The sequence below is a fragment of the Molothrus ater genome, chromosome 1, assembly GCF_012460135.2.
Source record: "Molothrus ater isolate BHLD 08-10-18 breed brown headed cowbird chromosome 1, BPBGC_Mater_1.1, whole genome shotgun sequence".
Lineage (NCBI taxonomy): Eukaryota > Metazoa > Chordata > Aves > Passeriformes > Icteridae > Molothrus > Molothrus ater.
Genome location: NC_050478.2, coordinates 64,968,757 through 64,991,806, shown reverse-complemented (window position 1 = coordinate 64,991,806; position 23,050 = coordinate 64,968,757). Strand labels below are relative to the sequence as shown.

The following is a 23,050-nucleotide window of genomic DNA, read 5'->3' as shown; positions in this document are numbered from 1 at the left end:
CCTCTCTGTTGAATACATGTGGTAGTTAGTTAGCAAATAAAAATTAAAACTAATCAGAAATGTAAAGCAATAGAAATAAAAATCACAGCAATAGGCAGTAGTCACTGACTGCAAAAGAGCAAAGCATCCAGGCTGTGGAGAGATGTAGTGGGTTCGTGTCTCTGTGTGTTGCCAATGTCTGGTTGAGTCACTTTGCGATTAACTGTTGTGGAAAAGGGAAACATTTAAAGGTCTTGGATCCTGATGAGCACAGAACAATATACTTTCCCTTGAAACAGCTCAGAAGAGATAATAATTCCTTGCTCAGGATAATTAATTTGTTGAGTGCCTTGTTTCTGCAAAATGCCATTGTTTTACAAACATCATTGTTTTACACTGGTAACACAATACATAGTTGGCATCTGTTACATACATTTCAGTATTTGAGTGCGTCTTCTATTTGTTTTGCTGCTTCCCTTGTCAATTACTAAGGTAATTAATTCAACAAGTTATATAAAAATATAATAAAGTTACTTCTTAATCACAATAGAATTTATGCCTATGCTTTAAAGCCTCATTAATTCGAAGTCTAAAGGTTTTTGACAAGAGCAGTACAAAATCTTGTAGAAATCAATAGAAATTAGAAGTTTTCACAGATATTAGAAGTATAGCCTACTCCATAAATTCAGGACTATTTAAATCTGCTACCTTCTTTTACTCTAGCTTATTAGGAATTTAAAAATTTAGTAACCCAGGCTGCTAATTTTTTTAAGTTAAAAACAATCAGCAGCAAAAATGTGCTTATCATTAAATTTTACAGTTTCTACCAGTTATATGTAGTAGTGTGTCTCACTATGACCTGCTGGCTTATATACCATCCTAGATGCAACTTGAGAGTAAAAACAAGTCCTGTCAATAGATTTGCCCTTCTCACTGCTTTGTGCTGTCCATGTTTTTTAGTGTGACTCAGATCAGACCGCAGCCAGTGAGGCACGGTCCAGGCTGTCACACCAAGGGATCAGTGCTTCAGCCAGCTCAGAAGGCAGCCTTCAGTCACACTTCTGTCCCAGGTGTGACCTCCTTCATCCCTGCCTCACATCCCACATGTAGCCACCCTCTGAACCATCCCTACATTAACTGAAAGGCCTCCCCAGGAAAAACCTTTTCTGTGAAGTCTGACTCCACCTTCCATGTTGAAACTTGGGGAGATTCCTCTTCTATTGCTACCAAAGCACTACAGGTTTTTTTCCTATTGATCAAATAATGATGTAGGTTGTAAACTTCTGTGTCATCTTGTGAAGCAGATTCTAAGTTGTCTGTAGGTATTTGAGAGAAAGAAATTATTTCCTCTTTATAGTAATTTTTCACCTTTACAAAGCTGATATGAAAAGAAAGAGGTAGGGCAGAGAAGAAAGTGGTAATACACAAGAATAGCAGTAGTAATCAAACAGCTATGATGATACAAGGATGTGAAAAAGGCAAGATGTGTAGAGCAAAAGCATTATTTCCTTCAGTGGTGTAATAATCTGAAAGTAATTCTAATGAAGGATTTATTTCATTGACAACCTTAAGTGAAAGTTACATTTTCTTTGTAATTCTTTTTAGGTAACCTCTAATCCTTCAAGAAAACAACAGACCTTTAGCATTTCCTAGCAGAATGCTTTATTTGATTGTGGTAGCACCTTCCATGCCAAGAGGCATCTCGCACAGACAATGGGTGTAAATCTCTTTGTCTCCCTTTCCTAAGAGGTGGGCAAAGCAGGTCTGTCAGTAACTTTGTCTTTTCCTTTCTTTAAAAACCCATACTGATGAAAGGAAACAGTGCAGACTGACCCAAAACCAAGAATTTTTGTGTTTAGTGTTGGTTTTGTCATATCTTCTACCTTGAAGAAAAGCATAATTAGCTGGTTTGTTTGCCTGCTGTTTAAAGTGACACTCTGACCTGTTTGCTTCAGGATTTGCTGGCTTTTCAGAGGACTTCATATCACCCAGCAGGTGAAAATTATCAGAGTGCAGTAAGTCACAGTAGTCACACATAGGAGAGTCACTGCAGTTCAGCTGCTACACTTGGAAAACAAGAAATGCTGTTATCATTTCAGTGACCCCCATGCTTAAATTAGTCACCTGAAGGTGCTCCTGACTGAACTGCAGAGAGCTCTTTCCTTGCTAAGGACCAAACTCATGACAGAATCAGTATCTGTTATCTTCCATGTCCACAGGGCTCTGTGACTTGAGTATTCTGAAAATGTAGGCAAAGGCTATAATTTTTTCAAATACTGTGTACTTTCGGAAAATAGTAAGTTGAAGAAGTATCTGATTAAGCTCCTGTTGTTCTTATAATTTGTGGGCACATAGTCCTGAGAGGTTAAAAACACCTGTTCCACCTGCATCACAGAACATACCTCAACATTTAGAAGAACTCATATTTTTGCCATCGCTCCTACACATAGGAGCAGACCTTGATTTCCACATGAAGATTTAACCGTCCCAAAAACATCTGTCATTAGAATTGCCCACTGTTTCATACTGCTGGTCAAAGAACTAAATCTACTTGTAGTATTTTGATACCTCTTCTTCTTTCTGAATGTAGATGAGATTGCCTGTAGTGAGAAATTTCTGAATATGAATATGCACCAATTACTTACGCCAAAGGCAATGGTGCAATGGTTTTCCAAGGAAACATGGGCAGTCTTCATCTTTTATATTCTTGTATTTTAATATGCTCTATCTAATTGAAATTATGGATTTAGATTTAAATTTCAGGTAGCCTAAGTCCTGACAGAATTTGGACATGTTGTACTTATGCCCTAAAGCAGATTTTGTGACAATATGTGAGAACAAACTTGAAGAAGTGGCTTTGGTAAAGCATCAGGAAGGCTTGGCAGCCACTGGAGAGCCAGTTGTGCTGCAGTGAAATTGAAAAAGTTTTGAACTCCTCCAGAAGTAGCCTGTCTCAAACTCCATGGGATCCCACAAAATCAGGGGTCTGCTTAGGCGCTGAAGTTGTACAGGATCCCAGCTACTGTTCTAAGGTAGCCACCAAGGCTAGGAAACAGTTCCAGGGGCAGGTCTTGACGACATGCAAGAACACCCAGTTTTCCATTTCCCACCCTTGGGGTCATGGCAGAGAATGACAATGAATTTTACTCGGCCCGTCCTAGTCTTTCTCATCAATAATTTCTTGCTTGGACAGTCTACTTGAGAGTAGACAAGTATTGAAGGAGATAACCCAATCCAAAAATTAATCCAGGACTTCACTTGTCCATTTTGACTTACATAGCCAGTCTTCTGTAGAAGGGATACATGAGCGTAGCACTTTTCAGATCTGCAAAAAGTTCTGTAGTCCAAGGTAGTTCAGAGTAAAAGACACAGTGAGAGGGTAGGCAGAGCTACAAAAGGGGGAACACCACAGGACTGGTTTGTGCCAGTCAGTGTGATGCACTGTGGGCTGCTTCACACCAGGCAATGTTTTAGAAGTACCTGAGAGTGGAAAATGCAAGTGTGTTCAGGAGTACAAACCATGCTTAGAAGCCACAGGTTTTGAAGACATCATCTGTGTATCTCTGGGCCTTCGTCCCATGCTGCGCTTTCACATGCTGAGATGAATCAAAGTGTCTGGGCAGAGTCCTTTGCATAAGAGAGTTTCCTCTGAGGTCCTGTTTTTTCAGTGACTTCAGGTGTGCAGAGTCTCCTGAGTAAGAGAAGAGCAGCCTTCATGTGCTCTCTTACTGCAGAGGTCAAGCTACTCCCTCATGGACCCGTCCAGTTTCACGCACAGCCGATGTTGTTAAAGCTCCTGGACTTAGTCATTTTCCACTAAGTAGCACCAGACACTGTGAAAACAGCAAAGGATTTAGCAAGTCTGAGAACAAAAGATTACATATGTTATCACTGTGCAATGTTAACTTTAAACTCATAGCCAGGTCCTGAAAACAGATAAGTTCATCCATGTATATGTAATAATTGCATTACCAGGATTCTTTTCATATGTATATCCAGCTTGAATAGCTTTAATACTCTAAAAATAATAAGTCATTTGCCTTTTGTATCTGGTTGTCAAACATATCTCTGATGCAGGATTAATTCACACTGAGATACTCTTTCCTCTACAATTTTTTTTTCCGCATCTTTGATCTGTTTGCTGTACTTGAGCAACTCTCCAGGTAGCTCTTCTTTAAGCAATACCTGATTTAGGGTGTATATTTCAGTCATGATTCTGTGCCATGTCTGATGATTTCATTCAAATCCAAGGACAAGCTTTAGACTCTAAATCAAGATTAAAGCTATTCAGATGTAAGATTAAAAAAGGTTATGCTGTCAGTACAGAAAGATGCCATGCTTTAGTATTATGACAAAAGGTAAAAGCCAAAATTTTATCTTACATTTTACTTTTTTTGCAGTTGTAAGTCTTTATGGGTCATTCAAATGATGTTTTTCCAAATCATGCTAATATACCTTGAGAAGTACATAGCACACTTAAGACAGTAGGATTTCAAGATGCTCAGCATATTACAATAGGCATCTCACTTCATGAAGAATGTGTAGTCATCCCTCCAAAATGCAAACATTACTGGGTTTGTCATGCATATTTTTCTCATAGTTATAGTCAAATTTAGTTTGAATTAATGCACTGAATTAATTAATATATTGTTGGACACAGTCGCTGCCTTTCATTCAAGAAGCAGATGCTCTACATAAGAAACACTTACACTCCTTCATGAAACCAGGTGACTGAGAGAACATTAATCCTTATCCCAAACATGTAAACATGTGTGTCTTTATAAAAGGGAGACAGAGCCAGCACAGAGTACATAGCATTTCTACCCAAATAGCTAAGTCAAAAAATGTTCAGCTTAAATACTGGCTGAATTTTTTTTTTATTTTTGCTGCCTAGGAAAGTAAACAGCTTTGAATAGAATGGGCACAGCAGTTAGAAAGGAGCTTGTGCTACAAACACTTGGCCCAAGCCTATAGCTTTAATTCATATTGCCACCTTTTAGCCAGCTCAGTTGATCTCTCAAAGTCATGGGTCAGGTTTCAGTCTAGTATGATGTGACTGCACTACCATAATAGCTCTCTGGGTCTCCAAAAAGCCTCCAACAAAACCAAGGAAGTCAAGACCTCGGTATTCATAATAATTCCAAAATAAACAGGAGACCATCTTCACTTGCTGTAGAGAAGCTTTAAATGGCAGAAACATTATTCTGAATAGTTATCAGCTAATGTATTTTCAGACTTGTTAATTGCCGTATACTAGCACCAAAATGAGAGTTTTTTATCTTTTCAGTATTGTTTTCCAAAGTGATTTGTTAGCCCTATGAGGGGAAAATGTACACTTATTTGACTGATGTACATCTCCACTCAATACATTGAGCTACATATGGCTAATCAGTGGTGCCCAAAAATATAAAAGCATATTCTGAAATCCTGAGTTTCATTTTTAGAAGTAATTTAAATAGTTAGTAAAATCAAGTTCTGTATATTTGCCTGATGGTTTTTAATTTTACGGTCACATTTCAGTTATATTTTCAGGCTTCTATTTGTAACCATAGGGGCTGAACACTTTGCTTTATAAAACTCTAATTGTGATGTCCATGTAGTCACTGCCTCCAGGTACCAGAGTGCTGTGCTTAACAAGTTCAGAGATAAAAATCATACAGGTTGACACTATGGAGAATAATCTGAATCCTTTCTTCTGCTCTTTATTATTTCTAATGTGAAGTGATATTTGATAGGAAAGAAAATGCCAGCTGCTGTCACAGAAATTTTGCTCAGATAGAGGAGATATTATTAGTAACTATAAAAACAGGCTTTCTAAATGGAATCTGATATACCCCAGTATCAAGACTTTACATCAGGCAAATATAAAAAATATTCTCTTCCTTACATAAAATGTGGTTATTTGCATGTAAAATAGGGACATATCGCTGTGATTTAGTGTCCTTATAGCATAAAAGTTGGCATGGGGAAAGCTAATAATTATTGTGATTAATATTAAAATATTATATATAGTATGTATTAATATTCTTTCGTTCCAGCCTACTGTCATTCCTGACTTCCCAGATTCAACAAAGAGAGGGAAAACAGATTTTTTTTTTGCATTGGATGAGACTGCATGTCTATGTGGGTCAAGGATGGCCAGGAATCAACCAACTTAGACCACGGTTCATAATGACCATTCCAGGGTAGAGCAAAAGATGAATACAGATATTTGACTTAAATTATATGTTACCCCAGAGGTGCTACCACCATCACTGATAAGCTCAGCCTTGGCCAGCAGTGGGTCCAGCTTGGAACTGGTTCCATCAGACATGGGAGAAACTTCTGGCAGCTACTCACAGAAGTCATCCATGTAGACTCCCTGCTATCAAAACTTTTCCATGTAAATCCAGTGCATGTGTATATAGAAGATCTCAGTCCAAGTTCATCATTTGAAAATAATCTAAATGGAAATAGATTTAATTTAAATTTCTGTCTGCATTTTATTTATGTCTATTTTTTTGCCATTCTTCTTTCCTCCGACTATTAACAGATGGGGAACTTTCCATACCAAATGAAGAAGGAGCTTTGGAGAATGGACAGCCTCTGGGCTCTGGGCTGAGCTCCAGCCAGGTGTCCCTGCCAGCCCTAGCAGAACTGGAGTCAGTCCCAGCATCTGTGGAACCCTGCTCATATGAGGTGCTCCCAACCACAGAGATCATGGATGGGACAGGTAACGTCTCATTTATGTTATGGTGTAGATACTCTAAGCTGTTTGAAACAAGTTTTTGACTTCTAACATTTGGTGTTTAGCCCTGAGAAATCCTGGTCAAAATGAAGGTCTTCTGGTGTAGAAGGAGGTGACAGTGTAGAGATTGTCACTGAATGCTCCACAAGAAATTTTGACTGACAGGATGTAGAATTAACCTCTACCTCTAGGCAAGTAACCTCTCTCGGAGTGAGGCAAAACCCCTGCACTTTGTGAACATGTAAAAGCAGGTTTCCAGCTCTCTGTCTACATCTCAGATGTACCAATGAGCTCTAGAGCAGAGAGCTTACAACACTTTTGAGCCCTGGGGTACAACATCGTGCCCTCTACCTGCCACATGGTGCTGTCTGTAGTTCCCACCACACATCCGTCAGTAACTAACACAGTCAGCTGCCCTGCCCTGGTGAGGCTGGCTGCTCTTCTTCCCCAGCCTGTGCAGGGAGACAGCAATGCTCTACATCCAGGCTAGCTCCTCTTTCTGCGTCAGGTTGTGCTGCTGAGAGTTGTGGACAAAGGTCAAGTGAGGAAAAGTGAGCAGTAGAAGTTGTCATCCGTGATCTTGCGCAGCTATGCAGCCTTTTCAAAAGAGAGTAGGCCCTGTGAGGTGCTTTTTACATTTAACAGGGTAAGTTTAGAGACCACCTGCTAACATATCTGGTCCTAGGCAAGCTGTGGTGACAGACCATCAGTGATGTGACATTATAAAACCTGATTTGTGTTCCTGATGTGGAAGTACAACCCAGCCTGGATGGGAGCTGACTTCTGTCAGAAGTAATGAGAAATTTGGCTGTTGTGTAGATGTGTGTTACTCTTTCTCTTTTACTTTCTTTCTTTCTTTCTTTCTTTCTTTCTTTCTTTCTTTCTTTCTTTCTTTCTTTCTTTCTTTCTTTCTTTCTTTCTTTCTTTCTTTCTTTCTTTCTTTCTTTCTTTCTTTCTTCTTCTTTCTTCCTTCCTTCTTCCTTCCTTCCTTCCTTCCTTCCTTCCCTTCCTTCCTCCTTCCTCCTTCCTCCTTCCTTCCTTCCTTCCTTCCTTCCTTCCTTCCTTCCTTCCTTCCTTCCTTCCTTCCTTCCTTCCTTCCTTCCTTCCTTCCTTCCTTCCTTCCTTCCTTCCTTCCTTCCTTCCTTCCTTCCTTCCTTCCTTCCTTCCTTCCTTCCTTCCTTCCTTCCTTCCTTCCTTCCTTCCTTCCTTCCTTCCTTCCTTCCTTCCTTCCTTCCTTCCTTCCTTCCTTCCTTCCTTCCTTCCTTCCTTCCTTCCTTCCTTCCTTCCTTCCTTCCTTCCTTCCTTCCTTCCTTCCTTCCTTCCTCCTTCCTCCTTTCCTCCTTTCCTCCTTTCCTCCTTTCTACGTTATACGATGTTTGAGTGAAATCTATGAGTCATTCCTAATCTGCATTGCTGTGCTGCTTTTCTTGTCTGACTTCGGCTGTATCTGCTGCTGCTTTGCTCGTAACGTTGTTGCGTCTATGATGTGGTTGTGTCCTCCAGTGTCTGAAGAGAGCCCCACATCCAATGAATCCGGCGTCCTCCTGTCCCAAGATCCTACAGCTAAGCCAGTCCTGCTACTTCCCCCCAAAAAATCTGCCGCTTTCCCTGGAGACCATGAGGACACCCCAGTGAAACAGTTGTCCCTCCTCAAACAGCCCCCTGCCCTGCCTCCTAAACCTATTGCCAGGATTGCCAGCCACTTAACTGGTAAGTAGGTATTCCTGGACCCCCAGCCCCACCATTTCCCTTATAGGAAAAGCTGCCTTTGTAGCAAGGTTCTCAATGTTCTTCCTCTTTCTGTAACTCTGTTTGCACGCTTGTGTGTGCTGGTGATGTACGTGCTGTACCTAGGGCAGGGATCGTGAAATCTTCAGACTGCACCTTCATCAAGGTTGCTCCAGGGGCACTTCCCCTCTCAGCTCTAATTGCTTAAGACCGCTGTGGCATTTCCTAACCCTCCTCACCCTTATTCATCAAGAATTACCTTCACCACTGAAATTGCAGGATGTGCTTTGATGGGAAAGGAAGTATCAGAAAAATACTAGGATATCTTTAAATGCCCTTGATGAGGAAAGGCGTGAGAGTTGAGGGGAAAGGAAGAGTTTTGATTTCTCCTTTTGCCATTTGTTGCTTGTCCCCTCGACTGCCATATGGGCAGGTCCCCCTCCACACACCCTGTATCTTTCCATATGTTTGTCTTTGACTTGCCCCTGATCCTTATACAGGTACTTCTGTCCCATGACTTCTTGCCATTTCGCCTCAGTATTTACATTATCTTCCAAACTGCTCCCCCTTTCCACCCCTGCTCTGACTAGTCTCCTACCACTGGTGAGTCCAGCTCCAATTCCCAATGACCAGGATTTTGATGTCCTGTGCTTTATGCTGCAGTTTAGCTCTCACTGCATGGAAGGTAGCAACAGTAAACAACACAGGCTCTGTTTTGTGTTCCACATGTTTTCACAAGTGTCCAGGTTCTTTGGGATTCAAAGTTCTAGGTGGATGTGGAAGGAGGGTGGGTGTGTCTCCTCCTCCCAGTCTCTCATTTCAACTGCTGAAGCAAAGGATGGCTATATTTATGCTGACCAAAATAGCTTCCCTAAATGTTTGCCTGCACCTTTTGAACAGTGTGCTCATAATTGCAGCTGCTGCACAGCAGGCAGCGCCTCAAAATCCTGAGTTGAATATGAGGTGTGGTTCATCTTTGTAGTGGGACAGCTACCAGTCTTCCCCTGGGTTGATCTTGTCTTAATCCTGCCCTGATATTTTCAGAACTGATGTGAGAAATGCTCTGCCCACATTTATGTATTGCAGATTTTTTTTTCAGACAGTTAATACCCATTTTATTCAGGTTTAATGTCTATATCAGGAAAGTGCTCATTAGGAAGAACATGTTCTGGTTTTCTCTCATCTCTACGTAGTCTCTTCATGTTTCTGTTTGGATGACCACACTTTTTTGTCCTGTATAGTTTTGTACATTTTATGTGAAACCTCTTTACTTTCTTACCTGCCAAAATCTGCACATAATAGTTAATATCTTGCCCTTTGCTACAAACTGAATGGGTGGTCCTGCAGCCTGCAAGGCCAGGTAGCAGTATTCATGGCTTCACCTAAGGACAAAACCAGCTTCCTGTGATCTCCCATAAAACTCTGTCCCAATTACAAGAAGTTGTTCAGAAATGAGGCCAACATGGAAGAAATAAAAATATAGGAATAGCATAGGAAAAAACTCAGGTCCTTGGTTCATAAGCCATTCTTTTGTAAGAGATACCAGAAGAATCAAAGGATGAGGGCTTCTGGAGTAGTTTTGTTTTTTCTGCAGTTGGAAATTTTGTGTGAAGTAGAATCAGGCTCAAGTTATCAGCATAAGTGCATTGCTTGATGGTGATGACTTTCCATTGAAAGCGAAACAGAACTGTGACTCCTCTGGTGTGGCCTCTTGTGGTGGCCTTCACTGATGTCTCATCTAGTCCTATATAAAGTCTTGTATGTATAGATAGACTCTTGTACATGCATGTACAAAACCTTCAGGGTAAAGGAAAGGAGACTCAAATTTAGTCATAGAGCCATAATTTAATTGACAGTATTCCTGCTGGTACTGGAACCCTCACTTATACATTCCTTATAAATAAAAGTATTCAGCTTGTTCTAAAGGGTCCATTTACTTTGGTGGTCCAAAGGATATAAGTGTTGCTCAGTGCCTTGTGTTCTCCAGTGGTAATTATATTAGCCATGTACAGTCTTTGGAAATGAGCAATCAATCCTAATGAAGCATCCTCCTCAGTGAGAAGCCGAATTAATGCTATTCTTTTTCTAATTACTCCAGAGACATCCTCTGCTTGTGAGTGAGAAAACAAGCAAAATCTGAACTCTGGCATTCAAAATGAAAACTTTTCATTTCTTGCTGGATACACATTTTTCTACTGAAGAATTTTTGAGAAGGTTGAAGGACAAATTAAAACATATCAGGCATGGCTAGTGGAGAGTGACAGAGGTTTAATGGTCTGGTAGCTGTGATCCTGTGAAGGGTTCAGGTATACATGTGAAAAGGCAGAAGCAACTCAACTTCTGTCTACATATATGTATATACATATATATATATATATATATATATGCCTGTATATGTGTACATAAGTCTATCTATTTAATAGAAAGATGTTTTCTACAAACACATATTAAAAAATCACTACAGACTACAGACTACAGAGGAAAAAAAAAAAGGAAAAATATTTTTAAAACAAACCTTGAGGGAAAAAAGTCAGACCCTGTCTTGCTGTGAAAATATTCCAAAGTTCTTCAAAAAGCTATGCAGACTGACTTGCAGGGCTTGACAAAGAATTTATTACAGTTTTTAGAAATGGAAAGGAAACATTCCTTTCCTCTGAAAGCATTTTGAGCCATCTCAAATATCTATCTGCCTGTGCCAAGACAAAGATTGGCCTTTCGATTGATAAGAAACGCACATAAAAGAGCAGACCTAAATAAACACGTAAGAGCACATTTAATTTTGTGGTGAATGGAAATTTAAAAAAAAATCCTTTTAAAGGTGGAAGGAAGAAAAAATTGCCTCTAGCAAATATAAATCACACAGCCTTGGCATGCTTCTTCTCAAGGCTGAGGCTCTGTAGGGATGGGACAGTATAGAAACAGTGCCAGAGCCAAGAGCAGACTGCAGGGCAGCCACTGGGAGTGGTACCAACACTGCTGCAGAAGATGCTCCATACTTTTCCTCACGCCATGTCCTGTGGTCTTGATGGTGCTGCCTCCACAGGGAACATCCCTGTCACAGCACTGGGTGTGGAAGTGCTCACATAAGCCCTAGAAGACAGGAAACTCCAGGAGAAAAACATGAGCCTTAACTATTTTGTTACCACTGTTTCACTGCTCTGCATGTCCTGTTGGCTAGTCACCTCCTGGTGAGCCTTGTACTGGTTTTCAAACATGATTAGCATTAGACTGATTAGTATGATACAATGTTCACAAGATAGAATTTCTTTTGTTGTTTTATTTCTCTGATATTCACGTGCAGAACTCAGGCATTTAGGACACTTCTAGCTTCCTTCACTGAAAATTTAGGAAGAGTTGAAATAATTACCTGGGACCAAATTTAATTGGGGTTCTGGTGTTCAAGTCCCCAGTTTATCAAAAAATCTTTAATGGTCAAGTGAGAGGACTGCTAGGCATGTCTGAATTGATAGACCCCAGTGTTGTAAAGTTCGCTTTGATCTTGATTCATTAAGCTGTTAATTTTCACCAGAGCAGATAATGCTTTCTGGAATTAATTAGATATTTTTCAACTGAATCACCAATAACCCATAAAGCTCCTAAAACACCAGAGAACAAAATATGTGCCATTAAGATGGGATCTCAGGAGCACTTGAGTCTGTTTGAGCCAAAATTCAGCCTAATATTAGAATAGGATGTAGCTTTGGTTATATCTGGCCATTATCTATTCCATTTAAGCTTTTTGCATTCTTTTGCTTTTTTTCATTCAATATTTTGAAGAGACACATAGCACATTTTTAGTTCTGATATTGGGCTTTCTAGTTATGTCTGTGTAGACTCAGAACTAATTTATAATTAGAGGCAAACATTTAATAGGGTACAAAATATTAAAAATCCTCGAAATTTGCTTCTTACAATGCAGACAAGACAAGAATGAGGTTTGAGAGCATGAATGCCTGGGGTCCTGGTGCCTTGCCAACACACAGTTGGTTATGAGTGACAACTTTGTAAAAGTTTTTGCAACTACAATTTGTCCAGTAAATACTCTGGAATATTTTATAATGCAGTAGTCACATATGTATCAGAAGACTCCCTGTAGATGAGCCCAAGGCATAATCCAGAAGCTTCCTCCACAGTGATGTTACCTCCAGCTGTCTGCTCTGGCAGGCTACATTCCTGAAGGGAGGTTACATTCACATGAAGACAATGGACAGTTCTCTCACTGCATGTCAAGGGAGAAGCAGCAGAACAAAAGCAGTTCTCCTTCACCAGGTTCTCATGGAAACTGGACTCTGGTGCAGTTTCTCCCTCTATAATTCCTTTCTGTGCTTCTTCCTGGAGGGGAGTACCTATCACATACAGGCATCAGGAAATTTTCTCATCTTTGAAACCCTTTCCAAGGCCCTGCACAGGAATTCATGCAGAGCCATACTTTTCAACCTTTAGGGCTAATCATGCCTTGCTTTTGTTCTCCATATTCAACCTGAATCTTAAATGTGTATGTGGTACACAAGAACAGCAAAGAATTCCATCTCAAATCTTCCCCAAAAGACCTGACTGCAGATCTTGCTATAGTCAGCAGGAGATGCATGGCAAACCTTTGAGAACAGTTTTTGACTCCTCAAAAACTCATTGAAACAAGAAAAGAGACTCTTACCATTTAGGCACAAGTGATTACAGGAAAGAAGACGTGAAATAGCAAAAGTTACTTGTCCAAATGGTGCCAGTAAATATCAGGCACATCACCCCATGGAGCTCCCTCAACAGGCCACACTGTTTTTTGCACTCTTTGTTGGTTTGAGGGAGTTTTTTGCACATTATTTTACATAATTAATTACTTAGAAGGAATTTAAAGAGTTTCTCATTAACTTTATGACAAGCTGTATTACTTGTATTACTTACTAGCTGTATACAGTACAGCAAAGGTCACAGTATAAGGTCATTCAGGTGAGGAAAAAGACCTCACCAGGTCTTAAATCCAATCTCCTGCTCAAAGCAGAGCCAGGTATGGGATCAGACCAGATTGCTTAGGCTTTTGACCAGCTGGGTGTTGAAAACATCAGAGGATGCCAGCTGTACAACCTGTCTGGATAAACCTGCTCCACTAACTGCCTCTTCTCATGGCAGGGAAGACACTTTCCTTATAATCCAGTCTTGAACCTCTTTCTTTTCACTTTTGTCCACTGTCATTCCTTCTCCCACCACACACTACTGAAGAATATCACCTTATTGATAACTTGTAGGTACTGGGAGGCTGCTCTTAAGTGTTCCCCTCACAAGCTGTCTTTGCTCCAAGCTGAACATACCTCAGTACCTCTGGTGCTTTAGCCCTCAGCCACTGCAGTGACCCTGTGCTCAACTCATTCTGTTTTTTTTGATATCTTTCCTGGTGGATACTAAGCTTGCACTGTAGTCTAGATACTGTCTGAGGACTGGTAAATAGAAGGGAATCCTTCTATCAGTAGCAGAACCTCCTGGCTGTGTTTCTTCTTGTACCACCCAGGAGTCTGTTGTCCTTCCCTTGCTGTCAGGGTACAGCACTGCCTTACATTTGGCAAGGAGTCCAGAAAGAGCAACACAGCCAGCTCTGCCACAAGCCCAGGATCCCCAGGCATGTCGTCTTTCTCCATGAAGTAGTTGAGCTGGGGCAGAATTTGAAGATTTTAATGAGCCTTTCTACAACCCCTGCTGCAGCAACCTTTGCTGCCATACATCCAGAAGTTCCTTGCACCCCATCTGCAGCAGTTGTGTCTTCAATGTGTGCTGAGCAATTCTCCAGCCATGTTCAGTGACTAAGCATCAGACTTGGTATATGTTTCACAGGTCCAGTGTACTACTAACACTTCAGAAGAACCATATAGCAGCAAACCTGTGCAACAAATAAACATATATTTATCTCATGAACACCCCAAAAGAAATACAGTAACTACAGACGTTAGCAAAATGATCTGTATGGAAAGAGTAAGGATGGCCTGCTTGTCAAAATTCTGATGTGTAGTAAATATTGTGGTATCCACAACTGTCTTTTAAGTAATTGATTATCATCAAGAGTGGAGAGGTTTATGTCTTTTTCATCAACTCTAGCATGCAAGTTATTACACAGTGCTGAGTGGTCACATCCCCACTGGGAACCAACATCTTGCAAAATTGCTCATTATTCTCTTGAGCATGAAAAACCTCAGCCAGAAGAGATTAATCAGCCTTGCACACCTGGCTTCACACAGTTTGCTTCTTTTCAGTTATGAGTGCTTTGTGCAATGATTTAATACTCTAGTAATGTTTCACTGAGAAGACACATCATAGATTCCTTGTTCTTATTTCCCCTGTCCAGCTTCTTACTCATCTACTGATGCCTATGTCTGATGTATATTCCATGGGGGAGACAGTAATTGTTACTAGCCCTGGTTCATAAATCATGTACATTGTGAAATTAAAACAAACAGAGGAAAGAACTGTAAAACTCAGTCACCTCACTCTTACATGCAGGGAGAAGTTGTTCTGTCATTTAGTGTAGATGATGGTAGCACAGTTCCCAACAGCATGCCCAGAGCCCATGGATTTGGGCAAGGACCCACTTGTTCAGCATAGTCACTGATCAGACCACACATAAAAACTTGCAATACCGAGGTCTCCATTACTGGTGTCAGTGAAGATACACCGTTACATTTCCCAGCAAATTGTACTCATTCTCCTTTTAACCATTTTATTTAAACAAAGTAGAATTCTCCTGCAGGTGGAGGACAGACAAGCAGATTTAATGCCTCTGGTCATTTCTAAGAGTCTGTTTTGGTATTAGGACCATATTCAGACAAGCTCAAGAACCTGGGTATAACACAGCCTGAATAAGGACATTAAAAATAATGGGCACAATTTTTGGCAGGTGTCCAGCGGAGTCACCCAGCATTGGTACCATTGAAAACATGTTGATGTGAAGCATTTGTTTAAATTTAAGTGGAAACTGAAGGTCCATACCTTTGTTGCGCAGAGTCAAACCAAAGTGTGTGCATCTGATTCATGATAGAATGAATATGTGGCTACTCAGGATAATTAAGCTAGACTTGTGCTCCTGTACAATTCCAGAGCTGCAGTGCCTGTGCCACAACTCTACTGCATGAATACTTGCATGAGAAAAGAAATTTTCACTGTATTTAGAAGAAAGGAGGAAGGATTCCTGTTTGCTTTATACCTTAACTATATTGGTCTGATCTTCAGGATCACAAAAAGCAGAAAACCCAAGTGATACTTCCAGTTATTCTTTTGTCAAAAGACAGAGATGCCTGCAGTTGGGATCTTTTTGAATTCACCATTAAGGAGGGCTGCCACAGAGTAATGGGGCATCCGGGCACAGGCACTGTCAGGTGCAGACTTTAATTGACATACTGCAGAAAGCATCTTAAACCAACCTGTATTTGTCAAAATGGAAGTGCAGATCTTAGTGTAGTCTTTGTAATTCAGGACAAGCTCTAGAAGTAAAATTGCCTGGAGCATAAATTTGTGAAAAAACCCACTTTTTTTTACTACAAATCCCATAGGAGTTTTATTCTCAGGGCTCTATACAATTTACTCCTTACTCTTTCTGTTATTTACCTTTAATTGAAGAGTGTGTTCTTTTATGCAGGATACACAGAGGAAATGTATGCAAATAACATATTTGTAAGAAAAACAAGGTGACTTGAAGAACTTTGTGTGCTTGAATAGAAAATCCTGAATGTGGTTTGGCTTTTTTTTTCTTTTACTGCTTTGGCAAACCCATGACTTAAATTTCAACCTTCGTAGAGCCATCAGAAGAGACAACATGTTAAGTGGATTTAATATTACATTGAAAGGCAAAAGACTTGCATTCTACTCTCTATAGCCCTTCCACTCTGCAATGTGGAAAGGCCACTTTTTCTCCATACCCCTACATCATGATGTAACCCCAGCCAGCAGCCAAGCCCCACTTAGCCCCTCACTCACTCCCCCACCAGTGGGGTCAGGGAGAGAATCAGAAGGGTAAAAGTATTAGGACCATATTCAGACAAGCTGAGAAAATGAATGAGTTGAGATAAAGACAGTTCAATAGGGAAAGCAAAAGCCATGCACACAAGCAAAGTGAAACAAGGAATGTGTTCACTGCTTCCCATGGGCAGCCAGGTATTCAGCCATCTCCCGGAGGGCAGGGCCCCATCACATGCAATGGCTACTTGGGAAGACAAACACCACCCCTCCAAACATCCGCCCCCTTCCTCCTTCTTACCTTCACTATACATGCTGAGCATGATATCATATGGTCTGTAATATTCCTTTGGTCACTTAGGATTGCCTGTCCTGGCTTGCCATGCATCCCAGGTTTCCCTCCACTGTGTTGCAGTTCTAAAGCAGAAAAGGCCTTGGCTCTGTGCAAGCCCTGCTCAGCAATAACAAAAACATCTCTATATTATCAACTCAAACTTTGTTCAGCACAAATACAAAACAGCCCTATACCAGACACTGTGAAGAAAATTAACTCTATCCCCTCCAAAACCAGCACACAGCATTTCATCTTTGCACTCCCTTGAACCCCTCTGTGTAGTAGCCTATAAACACTCTGGAGAAGGTGGAAGGCTTACACTGTCAATGTGTTGTCCCTGGAATAGCAAAACCACTAATATCAAGTGGATGCTGTGGAAGATGTGACTAGCACTAAAAAAACTCAAGAGACATATCTGAACTTAGCTCATGGTCTTTTTTCACCTTACAATCCATAATAATTTTCAAAAAGTGTTACTGCTTGCTAGTCCTAATATCAAACTTGTGTACCCTGGCTATTAGATATGGATAGAAGTCCAGGCAATACCCAGAACAAGCCAGGAAGAAGGAAAGAATGAAGGGAGTGGGGGGAAGGATAGTTTAAATCCAAAATAACCAGTTTGTATAGTCTGGAAAAGGACTATGGAAATCTGATAGTGTTCAGAATAGTGATGAACTTTGGAGAGCAGCATCTAACTCCCAAGCTTCTTCAGGTCAAAAGATTCTGGCCCTGCAATTCTCTTACCATGTTGTAGCAAGAGTGGACAGAAGCAGCAAGAGACCAAAGGTCATGCAAGCCTCACCCACAGAGCTACAGTGCGGAGACAAGTATGTGCAGTATTTAAGGCTGTAAAGGGCCTGGCCTTCCTCCTAGATACAAACTTAGAGTTGTTGCTCACAGTGTATATATTTTCTCTTTCTTTCACTCTTAGCATGGTTTGTGACCATTTCCCCCATCCATCTTGGCAACTACTAGCCCTCATGTTACTTCTTTTCCCTTCTGAAAATATTTCACAATGCATCTCCAAAAATCTCCATTCTGCAGTTGAGTTCTGGAAGAGAGGTTTGCTTGTGGAAGTCTCACTGATTTCTCATTGAAGTCAGTGAAGTCTTTTCCTGTCTGATCAACTATGGGTTTCAGTGAATATTTTAAATAGAGTTTAAAAGCTAAAATTCAGTGCTTGAGTCCAGAGAAAAATGTCTGCCACTTCTGTAAAAGAATGTATTAGTCCTAACAACCTAGTGCCCTTTAACTTTTCTCCTCGTGTACCCTCCATTTTTCCAAACCCATCCTGTTTAGTATTCAAACCTTATTTCTTTTCTCTTTTGCCCTATAATGTAATTTTTTACACCAGATGTTTTGCACATGTCAAAGCTGTAAGAAGTGTGACTTGTAGTAATTGTACTGCGGTGGCTGAGATGGATCAGAAATCCCTGAGTTTTTGCTCTGCCAGTGATGGTGGTGAGTCATCCTGTAACTTCAGACACTGAATTGCTCTCATCCTAATTGCTCTCCCCCTATTTGTGTGCCTGTTGAGTGGAAGAAGTGGCATCTACCTCACAGGGCTATTTTGGAGGATTAGGGCTTTAAAGTGTGCCACAAGCCTTGTTAAGTATTGCTTAATGTGTTTATTAGGGGCATGCACAGCCCTGGGATGTTTTTTTGTGAGACTCGGGAGTGCTGCAAAACAACAGTGTTTTTTCTGGGACCATGCTGAGCATACAATAGGAGTTGTCTGTCACAACAGGTGTGCACTCTCCTATGTTGAGTGGCAACCTCTGTACCTGCTCACCCAGGCAGATACTCTAATCTCCTTCTTACTGACATGAAAATTAACACCTGTGCTGTCTTTCTTTCTTTTAGATCCTGGCGCTCCTGTGAAACTGCCTTGTATGCCAGTTAAACTGTCACCTCCACTACCTCCAAAGAAAGTCATGATTTGCATGCCTTTAGGGGGGCCAGACCTCTCTCTCTCATCCTATTCCACACAGAAGAGCTCCCAGCAGCCTTTGACCCAGCAGCATCACACTGTCCTGCCATCCCAGTTAGCAGCTCACCAGCACCAGCTCCAGTACAGCAGCCACAGCCAGCACCTTCCTTCTGGGTCCAGCACGTTGCCCATTCACCCTTCAGGGTGCCGGATGATCGAGGAACTGAACAAAACACTAGCCATGACCATGCACAGGCTAGAAAGGTAATGGACCAACATTTTTAGCATTCCATAGTGGTGTGCACTGATTCCTGCTAACCCAGCATTGAAGGCATCGCTTGAGTTACATTTGTAGGACTTGAATGAGGTGTCTCCTCTGGGGTCTAACAGCTTCAGGGCAGAGTCATTTCTGGAGAAACAGAGGCAGAGGAAGAGCCTTTCCAGACTTGTTTGACAAGTTTGTGGCTGAAAGGAAATAAAGACCAAATTTCCTGAACACCATTGTCCCATTCAAGGAAGTAGATAATACAGCCAATGGAGATTTTAATAGGACATGCCTGGCTTGCAGTAGGTACTGCTGAGGCATAACTGCAGAGCTCCAGTTGTGTGGAGGATTACTAAATGCAAGGAGAGGAGGATTCATAAAAGAGCAATCAGAATCTAGTGTGCCACTCCAGCAGGGCGTCTGATTAGTATTACCAATTAGCTCAAAACAATCTATGTGGACTTCCTACAAGTCACTTAGAGGGGTTTTAATACAGTATTTAGATTACTTAAATTAATTTAAATTAAATCATGTGTTTGATCTTAAAGTAAGTATTTAACTCATTCCACAGCAGCTACCTTCTTGGCCATTTGCATCTGGCAAGAGGTAGAACATTTGATCAGAAATGCCTTACCCACCTTGGGGCTGTTTTTTGTTATTGTCACTTATGAGTATCTCTGAATGTTTCTCCAAGTAGTCTGAGTAAGTGAAGCATGTTGTATAAATGCAAGCTGCCCTCATAGACTGCAACATCAGCAAGCTTTGGAAAATTTATTTCACCTTGCAGAGCAAAACTGAAAAAGTCCCAGAACAGGGAAGATGGATGAAAAATCACATGTTTTATTTAGTACCAAAGACAGCTTTGTAGCCACCTTGTTCTAGGAGCATCAGATCATCCTGTTATACAGGAAGGCAAAATATTTGATCTAACAGACAAAATGCTTAATGCTTAATGATTTACCCCAGTATTTCTGTCTGATAACTGATAACTACCTTCATTATATTCCATAGTTGGAAACAACTGGATTATTGATGGCACTTTCTCCTTACTCCCTGAAAAAGAGTCAGGAGACCAGAGGCTGTCTCACACTGCCAGCTTATTTTAGTACCAGAATAGTGACACGTTTGCGATTACATCATGGGGCTAATATTTCTACAGTATGGGGGAGTTCTCAGCTGGGAACAAACTACTAGGGCTATGAAGAAGATTCTTATTCCTGTCTGTGAAACAGCTGTAGAGGTAGGATAGAAAAAGTATCCACATTGTCTCCTACTGCCATACCCAGTGATTACCCGTTTACCTCTCACACTGCCAGCATGGCTGGTCTGGTGCCTCTCCACCATCCCAAAATTCAATGCACCAAGCACAGTGCATAGCTGGTGTCTCCCAAAGCTCCTTTGGGGCTGCACTGCCCATGCTGTCCCCAGCTTAGGTTGGACATCTTAATGTCTGGCTCACACTGTGTGCAGAAGGCCCTTTGTTATCCTGAGCCCAGTGACATCTCTCAGAGTATGACTTCACTGTGGCATCTGTTGCCCCACAGCAATGAATGCTCCAGTTTCTAGTCATCCATCATGTTTATGTCTACAAATACGCTTAACTGATTTAAAGATGGTGATGCTGTTTGGGTTTAACTATTAATTTGAAGCTGAAGCTCTGCTGCTTGTTAAAAACTGAATAAGCAAGCAATCATGTCCCAGTGTGAAGCAATTGTTTCCCTTTGCAATTAATAAGAAGAAAACAAGAAAAGGTTGGGTACTGATATTTCACATTTAAAATGAATATAAATCCTTGTTCAGGATATTGCAGGCAGATTTTTCATAGCCTTTTTATGTTGATTAACTGTTAGTTAAACCATAGATTAATGTATTGAGTACTTTGTTTGTGCTCCTTGTCAAAGTAAATCAATAACTTCTGCATTCACAAGGGAGAAAATAGGTCATGATCATTTCCTCTGCAACAGCAATTGTTATTTTTATAGTATATAGAGGTAAAAATATTTTAAACCATTTACAGTTCTGTGGAGCTGATCTTGCTCTTAAATTCTTTATTTGCTTTTTCCAAGCCAAACTGTGATCTGGATAAACTTGCCGAGTTTTCTTGAAGATTTGCGCAGATTTTTTAAATATATTTATTTAACTTGGGAGACAATTATTTGCACTGAATGCCCCTGTTTTCTACTATTTTTGACACCACTTACTTTCCCTTATTGTAAAAATCTGCATTAAACTCCAGAGAAATAATACCTCAGTATTTGTCATTGCACACTTCAGCCCAAAATTCTTGAGGGCTTGTTAAAACTCGGAAGATCCTAGATCTCTTTCCTCTGTTTGGAGCTTGGTAGTGTGCTCACATCTGTAGCCTGCAAAGGATATGGAGTGACATCCTGCACTTTGCTGTTCCCTGCAAGTTAGCAAAGTACTGGGCCACTACTGTTGAGTCAATAAACCTGAGGAGATGAGAGAGCCTGCTAAGTCTCTGAGGAAGCTTCTGGTGAATAATAAGGGGTTTTTCCTTCTGATCTCAGATATTATCTCAAAAGCATCCTACAACTTTACAGAAGAATTGCCATGGTGCTGCGGTAATAATGCTGCCAAGTCTGGTAATTTGGGGGATTTTTTAGAATAGTGTTTTGATTTTAATAAGAGATGATCATATAGACAAGCACAGATCAGCTTTCAGCTCTAATTTTTTTCTTTTCCTTCTGGAATTTTTCCTTTTCTTCCTTGTATCTAATTTCTTTGGTCCTGGTGCAGTGGAAGCTCCTCAAGGTCATTGAAGCTCTAATGATATTTGGTGAATCAGTTTGTATCAAATTCACATTTTGTCCAGTAAATTTTTCTTATACCTTACAACTCTCCTATTCACCAGGTGGCTGAGTGTGGACATGAACAAAAAATGAAAGGCTAAAATCTTCCCTTCCTCTAGCAACCTGGACTCTTTGCTTACACAGATAAGATCTCTGGAATTCAGGTAGTCTAACAACATCTGAAGAATGATAGTTGAAATCAGAGCTCTGCCAATGAGCCACAGGCTTGCCAGAGAAAAATGAGCTTTCCCTCTGTACAGACCTGGAAGCCAGATTTTTCTGTCTTTGACCTTGAGAAAGTTACTGAGTCTCTCTATCTCTATTTTCCCCTCTGCAGAGGTGATTGCATGTAACTACCTCACCTAGATCTAGTGCATATTAATAAGTTAATGTCTTAAAGTACATTAAAAGGCATGCAATAGCTATTCAAGTCCCAGTTGTTCCTATGGCTTAAAATGGGAGCTAATTCCTGGATTTTTTTATTAAATTTTATTACAGACATTTTAGAACATTAAGTTCATTTGTGCACTTAACGCTTTTGATTGCAAACATTTTCTGGTACTCATAATGTCTATTCATAACCTATTCTCAGAAGGGCAATCTGCCCCTTGTCATAGTATGACTATTATGACATGTCATTTGTGCTGCCAGTTTGCCTCTATTTTCCCTGATAAATTACCAGTTTTATGGTAGATAAAGTTGAAACAGAGATATGTGTAATTTCCATGTAACCTTTTTTCTGCAACCTCTGTTGCTAATTTGTGTCTTACTGCAAATGACTTTCCCCTTCAGTCCAAAGGGTGTTTGTCAAGCATAAGTAAAACTCTAGATTTGGACATCATTTTTTACCATTGCATTGTAGGAGTTGATGAAAATCTGGTAAGCCCTGCCACCAAAATATGCAGATTTCATCCTCCTAACCAAAATGAATTTAAGAAAGATCATGCCTCAAAGCTGTGCATCACGAACAGTGGCTGAGGAAGCCTTAGAGACTCTCTTGTGACACCGAAATGTGTCTTTAATTTTGACTTAGTGAGGCAGTTTCTTCATCTGAAACAGCCTGATTTTCTGCCTTGCCTGTATAATTCTCAGCCTGTCTGGAAAGGTGACAATTAATTTCATTTACTCTGTGGGCTCGTGTACAGGAGCAGGCACAGATGAATCCAGGGCTCAGTTTGTTCAATGTTTGTACTAAAGAGCTGTTAAGTGGCATTATCTCACTCCAGGCTAGAATTGCCTCTGTGGCAGAGCACTGAAAAATCACTGTGTCCAAAAAGACTGTGTGTGCCACCAGTTCCTCTGGGACACCCAGCTCCGCCTCAGACTGTAGATTTATGAAATGAAA

General features: G+C 40.7%; 1 protein-coding gene across 10 annotated transcripts in view; it reads left to right on the top strand.

Annotated features, from left to right (window-relative positions):
- PHACTR1 (phosphatase and actin regulator 1) overlaps positions 1-23,050 on the top strand; it is a 301,804-nt gene that overhangs the window by 225,626 nt on the left and 53,128 nt on the right. For 8 of the 10 annotated variants that reach the window (XM_036406273.2, XM_036406271.2, XM_036406270.2 and 5 more), the window contains 3 exons: positions 6,512-6,691; positions 8,210-8,416; positions 18,564-18,894. In XM_036406273.2, coding sequence (XP_036262166.1) covers positions 6,512-6,691; positions 8,210-8,416; positions 18,564-18,894 — 718 coding nt within the window. The remainder of the gene's footprint in view (positions 1-6,511; positions 6,692-8,209; positions 8,417-18,563; positions 18,895-23,050) is intronic. The other 2 variants (XM_054515620.1, XM_054515622.1) reach the window with 1 other exon arrangement.